This window comes from Phaethon aethereus (genome assembly GCF_964289735.1).
Source record: "Phaethon aethereus genome assembly, chromosome: 14".
NCBI classification, from domain to species: domain Eukaryota; kingdom Metazoa; phylum Chordata; class Aves; order Phaethontiformes; family Phaethontidae; genus Phaethon; species Phaethon aethereus.
In genome coordinates this window covers 15,480,452-15,492,680 of record NC_138590.1, presented here as the reverse complement: position 1 = coordinate 15,492,680, position 12,229 = coordinate 15,480,452, and the positions used below count along the sequence as shown (strand labels likewise).

The window sequence follows — 12,229 nt, the reverse complement described above, 5'->3', positions numbered from 1 at the left end:
CTCTGGCTAACATCGTGAGAAAGAAGGAACGAGCTCCCCCACTGCCTTTACAGCCAACACCTGTGCTGATGAGAAGAGCCAGCACCAGGCAAGCAGCAGCCGTCAACAGGATCTTCCTCCACCTTCCTGCACAGATGAACAAGGAAGAAGAGCTTTGGCTCCATCTCAGTTCTGCAATGCCCAGGGCAAGTAAATTTTGCTTTACACAAAATGCTCTGTGCTAGCTACGGGGAGAGCAGAGGACTTCTGCTCCCCGGCCAGAGGCAGGCCTGCAGGCTCATACTCTGCTTGCTGAACTGCTCTTCTTGCTCAGTCTTGGTGTTCCTCTTGCCCTCCGACAGCTGGCCACATCAAACAACTACAACATTAAAACCCACTTCTCAAACAGGAATGCACACAGCTAGGAGAAACCACAGGAAAGGAAAGAGTAAGGGGGAAAATATTTGGTTCCCTTCTATTCTCAAATAGCCAACATACTACCTCCATACATGTTACCTTCTTGGCACAGCAAATGACCAACTTTCTATGATTAAATCAATAGAAATACAACTGACTCATGCTGGCTTTTTATGCAGACAACAGAATGCATGAAAATTAAGTAACCTCAAAATCATGAACTCTAAATGGTATAGCAAGAAAATACTGTCTGGATAAACTGTTCATTATAAAAAATACAGCCCTTTTCTCACTAAACAAATTGCTGTGCAGTAATTACTGTTCAAATGATAGTATGACAGTTTAAGATGTCAGGGACAAACAGTTATAATTTGACTGCCGAACATGCACTCCAGAACAGAAAACTGCAGCAAGTTTTAAAACACACAGCCTTGCAAAATGTATCTCAGGGAGCTGTTTTGCTTGTAAAACTCAAACTCTTCTGTGACTTTCCACCAATCACTTAATTAGGCAATGAAACTCATCGAGTGAAAGATCCATGAAAACAAGACTCTGAATAAATTAAAATTTTGCAGGGCAAAAACATATTTTACCTATCCAGTTTGTTTCCAGGGCAGCCCTGCTCATTATTCAGGATTAACTCTTCTAAAATTTCCCTTTGCAGACTGTTAAGTGAAAAGTGGAAGAGGATGCTGAGAACATGCCATTTCATCCTCTGTTTCAAAGCATCAGACACCTCAAGCAACTTTACCACAAATCAACATAAATCCTGGCTTCAGCTGCTCTGTTCCAGAGTAGCTACAACAGAGCATGTGCTCAAACTTCTAGTGCCACTGTCTGCGAAGAAGTGCCTGGTGCAGCGCAGCTATTCCCACACAAGGGAACATTAGTTAATTTGCATTCACAGTTACCATATGAGGTGTGAGTTTCTGACAGTCCACACATTTTATATTTAAAACTGTAGGAAATTAATGTAATTATCTTCAATATAATAACAAAAGTAACTTACCAGTCCATCGCAATTGCTGATAGCAACTGAAGCATTTGGCAAATCAGTGATATCCCCAACATAGAGGCAATTCCCATAGAGAGGTTCAACGTGAGTCTCATCGGAGTCCTCCTGCCATTCAACTGTTGCTCCGGGGGCCACGAGCCTGGAGTTTGGCCGCAACCTGAAGTGAAACTCTCTTCCGAAAACAGTGACATTGTAAAATATTTGCTCATTTGCTGCTTCATGATGCAAGTCCTCCGCAGCTCTCCTGAAGCGTGCTTTTGGTGGTCCAGACACCAAGTGGGATAGGAACCTGCCCTCTGAATCGGTGCTGGTGGGGATGACAAGGCTGTACTCCTCTATATTCCTCAGAATTGGATCTTTACAGGGAGAAGCCAAGAGAGGAGAGATACTAGAACTAAACATACTCTGATGCCACGGGATTTTTATTCCATTATTCATTAGCACAGCAGACACTTACATAAGGCAGATGGACACTGCACTCTGTGCAGGCACTTCGTTCACCGGCATGAAGTGTGCAGAGTTCATTCAAACTTGCATTTTGCTCCCCAAAACACCAGACGGCAGCGTGAGCCCCCCCACCCAGCAGGGACCCCGCACTAGTGCCCATGCAGCGGGGTCCCGCCACCCTTTGTCCACTCAGCCGGGACCCCGCGCCCCTGCCCGCACGGCCGCTGCCCGGGTCGCCTCGGGGACTTTGGGGCTAAGCCGGGTGGCCAGCGGTGATGAGAGGGCGCTGGTCCGCTTCGGGAGTGCTCGGAGGGGCACGAGTGGGGGCTTGGTGTGCAGATGGCAAACCTGCAAGGGAAAGGCGCGTCCCGCAAACTGGCCCCGGTGCGACGGGGATTGAGTCGACCGGTGATTGGGGACGCCACGGGCGGCGACCGCAGCGGTGTCGGCGGGAGCCGCGGGAGTTTTGGACGACGGCGATGGCCGGGTCAGGGGGAAGAGGAGGCGGACGAGCTGCCATGTGCTTCATCCCGCACGGGGAACTCCAGGCACTGAGCCCTGCCCGCCGTCCCGCCGGGGCTCGCCCCCTCTCCGGGGCAGGCAGCGGGCGACCGCCGGGCTGCCGGCACCGGTGCAGCGCTCCCGCTGCCGGCGGGGCTCCCGCGTCCCTTCCCAGCCGGCGGCGCGGGTGCCCCCGTCCCCGCCCGCCGCTTGCAGGAAACAACTGGAAACCCGGCAAAAGTCGCCGCAGAAGTTCAAGGGAAGCGGAAAGCCGCGGGGCGAAGAGCCGCGACTTCAGACGGGCGGGCAAGGCAAGGCACCGGCCGGCGGCGGGGCAAAGCGAGCAGACCAAAGGCGGCGGCGGCGTCTCGGCGGAGACCTACCTCTGTCCCCGGGGTGCCTCAGGGCGCCGGCGGGCAGGGAGAGCGCGCAGCAGAGCAGGACGCAGGCGATGCCCGCGGGAGGGTCCATCGCGGCGGCCCCGGCCCGACGCGGGGGCCGGCGCCCGGGCTGCCCACGGCCGGCCAAGCGCCGCGCCGCCCTCAGCCGGGGCGGGCCAGGCGGCAGCCTCGCTCCGCGCCTCTCCGCGCCGCTCAGCGCTGCCCCGCGCCCCGCCGCCCGCGCATTCGCCCAGCCGCAGCGGCAGCGGCAGTGGCGGCCGCGCTCCCGGCTCGCAGCGAAGCAGAGACACCAGGAGGCGGCGGGGGTATAATACTGGAAAGACAGGGCGTGCAGGAGTGGAGTCAGGCTGATTGACAGAGGCGCTGCCACACGGCGCAGCCGGGCCGCGGGGAGCGGGGACTGCCCGCCCCGCCGCCCGCCGGGCAGCCCCCAGCGCCGCGCCCCGCCGCCGGAGCTGCCCAGCCGGCACCCCGCCGCTGCCGGGGCTCCCACGCGCCGGGACGGGGCCCGGTATCTGGGGGTGGGAGTCGGCCAAAAACGCTTTGCAGCAAAAAGACAGACACACACAGACACCCAGACACCCCCCGCCAGGCTCGGGCCCCCCCCCCCCGGGGCCGCGCCCTGCTCTCAGGGTCCCGGCTCCAGCCAGGGAATTCGCATGGAAACCAGTGGTCAAAGAAAACCAGAGCCAGACTCGGCAAACTTAGGGCACCTCGGCGTGAGTGTTCGGTTGCAGTCTTGGGTTTTCCGTTGAAAGCAGGGACCCAAATGGAGAAAGTGCCACCAACATTGGCAAACCGTGATCAGAGACGTGCATCTCATCGAATAAATTACTCTAAGCAGCCATTTCATGGGAAAGACTGTTCAGACTATTTGCTAATAAGACTGAAATTACTTTCTGCAAAGCCATCTTACATGAAATATCTGCAAATGGAGAGAGAGACCCTGAAAGCATTCAGGAATACTATAAATATGATATAGAAGAAGATTCTTTAAAATAATTAAATAATCAAGAGTGGCCTTTATGGAAAAAAACAAGTTATATTTGTTTCCATATGGCCAGGAGAAATGCCATACTGCTTATTCCTTACTGATAATGTATATATTTACTCAGCTGCTACATTATTGGGATCATTTGCTGTCTTCACCACTGTGCTCTCTAACCTTGCAGAATCCCCATAGCCCTTCCTGGGCTCTCACTGTCCTCACCAGTCCAAGGGCCTGACCTACCACACACGGGCTCACACTGTAGCTGCATCTATTATACCCCTCTGGAAATTTGCATGCAATGGCTTCCTGCAGGAAGCTGGTTCTCTGCCAAGGAATTTTCCTGGGTATCTTTAACCATTCTTGCTCCTGCATGACTAAGGGTCCAGTTATTACCTTCCACTCCTGTATTATGGACACAAGTAAAGAGTACAGAAGAAAAATAACATCTAGCTAGTACTGCTGACTGCCAGTGACTAGGTTTTATGGACCCCAGGCCTGATCCATTATGGCAGTACATGATTTTCTCCTTGCTTCATTTGTTTTTCTGGTTTTGTTTTCCCATTTTTTAGGTTAAGGATAAAAAGGGAAAGATTATTCTGAATAATGGAGTATCAATTTGTACATTACATTCAAACATACATTTACTTATCTTTTTAAATAACCTCTGCTTGGGATTGCTGTCTGCACTGGGTTTCTCCTAGTACTTCCTTTTGGTTTGTTTTTCTGTTGGCTCTTTTTTTTTGTGTGTGTTGTTTTGTTTGTGAGTCCATATTTGAGCAGCTTCTCTTACTTAAAATCTCATATACTTTCATCAGTACACAGCTGGTAAAGTTCCAACTTCATTTTTATTGGACTTGTATTTTAAGCTGATGATGTGGCTTTTTTATGTTCCATCCGTCCCATCCTGCTCAAATGGAAATAACTTCTGCTCATAAACTTGAAAGGGAGAGGGGTTGGCCCTATATTTGAAATCAAAATTCTTATTTGTATACAATGCATCCAGAAAAAAAAAGGAGACAGTATATTATAGAAATACAAAACAACCCACCCAATAGTTCTACTAATTAAGATGGATTTTTATTCTTGAAAAAATTGGATGTTAGAAAATATGTTTTAATATGGATAACAGCTGTAATGCAGAGTAATGATATAAACAAAAAGGATCAGTAACTGCCTTCAAGTAGAAGTTTATTTCTACACAGAAACCAAGTTCTATGTGCACATGTTATTATCTTATCACGTGGGGCCAAGACCCAAAAGCTCCATGGGCTCCAGGGGTTGGTGGAGCTGTTTTACAAGCTTCTTTAAAATTTTCTCCTAAACAAAACCAAACTGAGAACAAGTGTCAAACAATGGAGCCAGATCTGCAGTTGGTAAAAACTGTGCTGCCACTGAACTCGCTGGAATAAATCCTGATCCCCCACTGAAGTCAGTGAGTTTTGCCATTGACTTCAACAGAGCCAAGATTTTCTGCAATAGATTCACGATGACAATTTAGACCGAGGACGCGCCACATGGCACAGCCATGGGGCCATTATCCTTCCAGAGAAAAAATGGATCCGTGTTTGACCCTGAGGAGGTGGTCCAAAGCATGCCAACCACCACAGAGCCTGAATGAGTGAAATTCAAGAAGAGAAGCTCTTACATCCCTGCTCTTATACCACTAGAGCAGAGGAATTCAGGGGAATACCCTCCTCAAAACTATTTTTTCCCCATTTCCTAAACTATTTGCCCAGGATCCTTGACACAGGCAGCCAAGGTCGCTGCCTGGGTTTCCATGATGGGGCCTTGCCGTAGCTATCTCCAGCAGGATAGCTGGAGAATTTTTTTTTTCAAATTTTTTTTAGAATGAACTAGAAAAACTCAACATGAAATATATGTATTGCTGCATTACTCATAATCCACAAACCTCTAAATTAATTTGTGTGAATGAAGTCACATGTTTATTTTACTGCAATGAAGGGAGGAGGACTAGATACTGCAACTGTGCTCCGATAGTTTGATCTGAGGGTACGCCTATGCTGCTGCCAAACATGACTACGATCACACAGATGTTTGCCTTTGCTGGAGGCAGGCATACAGAAAGGAGAAAATGATGCTTTGTGCCCTGAACAAATACCCAGTCTGAAGGAAAGGTGTTCTAGCAGCTTATGCTGAAATACCCAAAGTAGCTTTAAACAAGGTAGCAGAGCTATGAACAGCACTGTAATGGAACCAATATGGAGTTCAGCACAGACTGCCTGAGTATGTACTTGGATTTACAGATCTTGTCCGCACTAAGTTTGTCCTATCAGTTCCTGTTCTGGCTAGGGTACATCTGTATAAACTGCAGTCAGACCTTCCCTGTGGAGATGCTCTCTCAACATTTAATTTTGCTCAGTAAAATTAAAAGATCCTAAGCTTAAATCACCAGCTACTGCTTTGAAAGTGTTCAAAACACATGTAACTGCACATTGCAACGAGAAACCTTCTATCTGAGATTTCTAAGATCTCTTGCTGTTTTCAAGGGAAAATCAGTCTTTTCCCTATCTTAGCTGGGCTGTGAGGGGACATGCTAGACTGCAGCACTGTGCCTTCTCCAAAGGGCATGCCATCACCTGAGCAGGTAACTTTTAGCCTGCTTATAGCCCTCATGATCCAAAGCGGTCCAAGCTGTTATGTGAGAGGCTCCCCGGAAAGGAGAGTTCTCATTTCTGACCTCCTTATTGGGAATACAATACCTTTCAGCAAAAGGACTGTGTGTTGCCTGTATTATGTTTCCTACACAGATCACTGTCTTTGCTTTCACCCTTAACTGGTGTGCATACTTTGTGGCTATGCAACATTATAAAGCTTAATAAAAAAGAAGAAAAATTAAAAGTGTGCCAGTTCATTTCCTCCACACTTGACATTTCCAGACTCTGTATTGCTTGAACCCTTTTGCCATTACATGGCAGTGTTATATACTACCTAGAAAAAACACGTGTATTTAATGCCGATTTTGAAGCAGTGTATGCTAAAGAGCAGTAACTAAAACTGGAACAGTCCTGCCTTTTCACCCCTTTACCTAAGCACAGTAACGAAACAACCCATCACACAAAAACCAGACCAATGTAACAATTAATAAATTACCAATTTTTTAATAATTTCACTTCCACGCCTTTTTTAAGAAAGTAAGTGCCAAAGAAACATTCTAAGGAAAATAAAGTGACAAGAAACTAAATTAAAGCAGTAATTCCCAGACTAGTCACTTTGATTCCTGGAGTAAGAAATGAGGTGGTATTACAAAAAATATATACAACTTTAATTGGTAACTAATAAAATGCTTCTTACAACAGGAGAGCTACTGATTGCCTGTTTCAAAGGGGGGCATCTCCTCTGCCTGCTCATCATGAGATTTCTGAGAAACACTTCCCCAGCCCTTACCAGACGTGCTCAGACTGCCCAGGCAGGCAGGTCCTCAGAAGACTTGGGTGATCATGCCAAGACAGGAGCAGCATAGGACATGCCCCAGAACTTTAGGGGCTTAAGGAACTTTATTGACAAAACTTAAGCAGTTAAGACAGTAGTTTTGAAGCCTGTCACTGTTGGACTAAGGCACTTAGCGCTCACTTTAGCTACCTAAGATTCAAGTGTACAGTCTTCCAAAACGGAACAGAGCAGCAGGCATTCTTCCCAACGTCGCTCCATGGGTCAGTGTTACCCATGTAGGATACCCGCAGCCTGGGGTAGTAAAACGGTCAGGCTGCCTGCAAATCACACAGGCCAAGAGGCTCATCTGCCAGATGCTGGCCATATAGGGACCAGCCGTGGACACCTTCTCAGGTCTATGCTTAGTGATAGCACAGGTTCAAATTGCTTCTGGACTGGCCCAAAGCTTCTACCTGACCACAGGCTTGCAGCTGAACAGTACACACACATGAATTTGCACTCAGGGAAGGAAGTAACAGAACTAGGTGGATGGATCCAAGTTTCCTTCACCACCTTCAGTATTTGGTTCAGCCACTTTATCCTGACTTTGTGCCTACAGTAAATGTTCCATTTTAATTCCGCCTTACATTTTCCCTGTCAGCATAACACATAAAATTTCATTGTTACCACTTCTTTCACTAACCATCTGTATTTAACTGCTAATATAATTGTCTTTTGATAAATAGTACAATCCCTCCCCTACGTTTTCACCTTGATTCTTTCTATGCAGATTTATTGCCTCGCTATTAATATTCCAGCCATGTGATTTATCCCAGCATGTTCCTGGAATAGTTGCCTTCCCTATATAAATATTTGAATGATCTTAATTTCAACTAATTAGTACTGGGACGTTTGATTTCCCTCTTGAAGAACTCTCATTTGTTACTAACCAGTTCCTTTCCAGTTTATGAATTTATCCATTTCGAGGGGAAAAAATAGAGTCACTGAAGGAACCAAAGACTTTTTCAATACTGTTCTACCCTTCTTCATATTGTTCATGTCAATCTGGTGCCAAAATAACTCTTCTAGGTCTGAAATCTCAGAAACATCAAATGCACAGGCAGTAACAATAAAGCATTCCTATACTGCCTATCAACATACTTCAGTCCTTACAGAAAGATAAACCTTTTTTAACATCTTATTATGCCACACATTTGGATGAGTCACCAAGTTCAGATTTGTGCAAGATCTGGGACACAGAACAAAAGTTAGATGGCACTAAGATCCATCACCAGCTGGGGCATCAGTTTCACTGTCTGCTTTACCTACAAAGGAAGCTCAGGGCGAGCAGGTTCCAGTCAAGGGTCTGCATTTTTTTTTTCCCCAGTGCAAATCTTGCTGTATATAATTTTCCCTGAAAAACATTTAGCAAATTTGGCCAAAATATTTTGGCTTTGTGCACTGTGACTTTTTAAAAAGCAAAGAATCATCATCTTCCAGAAGAAGAATTTCTGGAGGAAAAACATGTTTCTAGTCAACATACTAATTTATTGTTGAGAAACAATTTTGATGGAGCAGTTTCAACCAGCCATACTTACAAATTGTTCTGCTAGAAAGCAATCACCTCAGAAGCATTTCAGCCATGCAGATTTCTTCACCCTCCAGAAAAACCACACCACTCATTTTCACTGATTCACCCACTGCTGACAATATTAATTGGTTGTTCAGTCTAGGCATTGTTTTAGTGAGTAAGGATACACATAAAGAGTATATATTAACAAACAAAGCAAAAGTATTCTTTACAACTACTAGAAAATGCCTCTGAAATATTTATTTATAAATCTAGTTAAGTACAGACAAAAAGCAGGATTTTCCTCAAAATAGAGGAGTTAAGAAACATGAGACGTTTTTAAAATTAGGCCTTATCAAGATCTTCAGATTCAATTCTCTCTTCAAGTAAAACAAATTCTACTTTCCAGTTGCCTGTTTCACAGCTGCAACTCTGAAAATAGGACATCTTAGTAATTTATATCTTCACTAAAAACAAATACCCCTTTGAAATAGACAGGGAGATTTTCCAGCCTCGGAATCATTATTTTATATTTGTATTGAAGTAATGCCTAGAAGGCACAGTGGAGACTGAGGTCTATTGAGTTAGTAAGAGAGTGAATAAAGTGACCTTCCTAAGTACAAAGTTCAACGCAGCAGTTCAGTGAAACAAGTAGAAAAATAAGGATTTCCATCCCAAAATCCTGACAGGTAGTATAATCTTTCAAAAAGTCATCCCTGCAATCCTTATTTATTACATGTAGACACACTCTTCAAATAGTATTTATTCTTTATATTTACAAACAATTATTTGAATAATTATTTCCTTTAACAACGGAAATCTTACGCTATTTCCCTTCTACCTTCTCACTGCCTACACTACCACCTCAAGAGATGCCATGCATTTGCAACTTAGCCTTTTTTTTTTTTAATCATGCTTTCTGGGAGCCATAAAGCTGAAAGGAAGAAAACCATAAATAATTGCATCTTCAGAGAAGAGTTTAAGCTTTAAGCAGTAGCAGAAATACTGAGTTCATATGCTAGCACCAAAAATTCAGTTATGGAAAATTTACTACTATCCAGGATCCTATATTTTAAGAGGTTTTTCATCAGCCACAAAAATTATATAATTTCTGTAGCTTCCATTTAAGTATATAACTAACACAGAAGGAAAAGCACAGCAGATTACTGGGATCTTGTCCAATACGGAATATCTGCAGCCTCAAGTCAAACAAGCTCAGAAGGGTCATGGAATTTGACTCAGTGAGAACTGCCAACTCAGGGGGAAGGTCACAATCACAGTGCCTAAAATATAGAGAAAAACACTTCTCAGGCAGTCGTGAGATGCAAAATTTTTGGGAATGTGTATTTTCCACCTTACAAAGGGAGATTTTTGTTGAACTTGTGAATTGTGCATTTCCTTTAGCTCCAGTCTCCAAACCTGCCAAATTAAGCAACATTGTCCATGGAAGCTCTTCCTAATCCTTCACCCATTCAGATGAAGGAATGAGGACAGGGATTCTTTAGAAATATTTGAAAGTAAGCATCTTTTGTCACTAAGAAAAACTCAAGACAAGGACTAGAATAATTCCTATTCACCTTTGTAGCGCAGAAATTGAATCCCATCCCTGCTGCCTTTTTAACCCCAGAACAGAACTTCCTTGAGTGTGAGCTGGCACTCCTAGAGTGTACTATAAATTGTGTCACACTAGCATCAAAGGAAAATAGCATGGAAAATCTTTAGTAAGCCCAAGGCTATTATTGAAACACATGCAGTAAAACAACCAAATGTTTCTGGCTGTTCTTCAGCTTATTCTTCAAATGACATGTTAGGGTCAAGTCCATAATATGAATAACTCTAACTTCTGTAAGCATGCTGTATGTTTGCCTTATAAGCTAATAAAACCTGGGTTATACAAAAAATTGTTGCAGCTTAAGAAAGTCCAGTTTAGTGGAAATAATAAAGCAAGTTCACAGAAATGGAAATTTAAGGAAAAAATGGAAATTTTAAGGAAAAAAATTTAGAAAGCATATGAAAAAAAAATATTCACCTGAAAATTCAAAGCTATAGAAAGCTGGCTTGGTGCAGCAAATGCAAATCACGCATTAGGCATTTCAGTGCCCCAGGGGAACAAAGGAAATATCTGGATGTTTCTAATGACCTTCTTCATTTCACAAGTGCAATAAAATCACTTTCAAACAGATATCTAATGGTTAGCAAATTTATAGCTGGTTTTTGCTCCACTTTCAACCAATGGCTGACAAGTAGACTGCAGCGCTCAGTCCATGACCTGAACGCTTGTTAGCAGCCTTCCTTGTTCTTTGGTTCTTTGTATTGATTTCAGGGTATCACAGGGAGTATCTTATGATTGTTCCTGTCCTTTATAGACATAAAAATCAAGAGTAAATTCACTGAACTCAGATCTGTGACCCTCATGTGAAAATGTATGCTAATACAATCAGAATCACCTACTGGCAACGCATTTTTGAATTATTTCAGCCTGCTGTGCTTATAGTGTCCCAGCCTCTAACATGTAGTTTTTGACAATTATTTAAAGTTCATTTCATAGTCAGGCAGCAAAGAATCCCTAAACACAGAAGCAGGTGAAAAACATGAAATATGTCTACTAAAAGTGATACCCTACAGTTTTTTTCCTCAGCCATCATGTATGTAATTTTGGGGGGTTGGGGCTGCTTGAGTTTCAAAATAGTTAACCAACTGCAGCATAGTATTTTATTGATCTGTTTTCATACTCACAGTAATGATGTGATACTACATGAGAGATAGTGTATACTTTGCATTCCCTGAAAACCTTTTCCACCTATAATAATGTTTGGGTTCTGTCTTCTTTAGGTAGTGCTATATATGAATTACTGAACTTCAAAAATGGTCCATGTATCTTGTCAATGTCAAAGATGAATTCTTTAAAAACAGAAAGAACTCTTTAGTTTCTGATCTGTCTGTGTTCACGAGCGTGAGGCCTGTTCATTTCTCCAAAGCACTTCTGAAAACAGCACAGCAGACCTGCAGGACTCCCTGCAGCTTTCTCCAGCTACAAGGCACGTTTTGGTTAAGTGGACAGAGCCATCAACACCAGAAATAGCTGTGCCTTTCACTTTGCATATTTGCTTCTAGCATTCCTGTTTACAAATGCTGAATGTGATTGTTGCATGCAGTTCTGCTAGGGCACTGCCTGAGTACAAAGTTGTTCAAACTCTTCCAATGAAACAGGAGGTAAAATGACATCTGCCTTTTCATTACAACCAATGCAATAGAACTTGTCTACTTACTTGTCTACTTGTTTTACAGTCTGATAAAACTGTGTAAAATATCCATCATCATTAGATGGTGTATGACAAAAGGATTTAAATAGTACCAAAATACAAATCATCTCTCTATACTGAGCTTCAGGCAAGTTCTACAGAGACTGAGAACACAAAATCCATTGAATGGAGCACAGAATAACACATCTCCTGCCCAAACATGGTTTGTCTCATTGCTGGTCAGACTGAAGACACCGAAATAGGTCTATGCATCAG

The 12,229-nt window shown here is 44.0% G+C and overlaps 1 protein-coding gene across 1 annotated transcript in view; it reads right to left on the bottom strand.

Annotated features, from left to right (window-relative positions):
- Positions 1 to 2,985, bottom strand: part of ADAMTS2 (ADAM metallopeptidase with thrombospondin type 1 motif 2) — a gene marked incomplete at both ends in the record, with an annotated part of 189,082 nt that extends 186,097 nt beyond the window's left edge. The window contains 3 exon segments of the mRNA XM_082005994.1: positions 1,406 to 1,767; positions 2,743 to 2,955; positions 2,958 to 2,985. Of these exon segments, the coding sequence (XP_081862120.1) occupies positions 1,406 to 1,767; positions 2,743 to 2,955; positions 2,958 to 2,985 (603 nt within the window).
- Between the last annotated feature and the right edge of the window lie 9,244 nt (positions 2,986 to 12,229).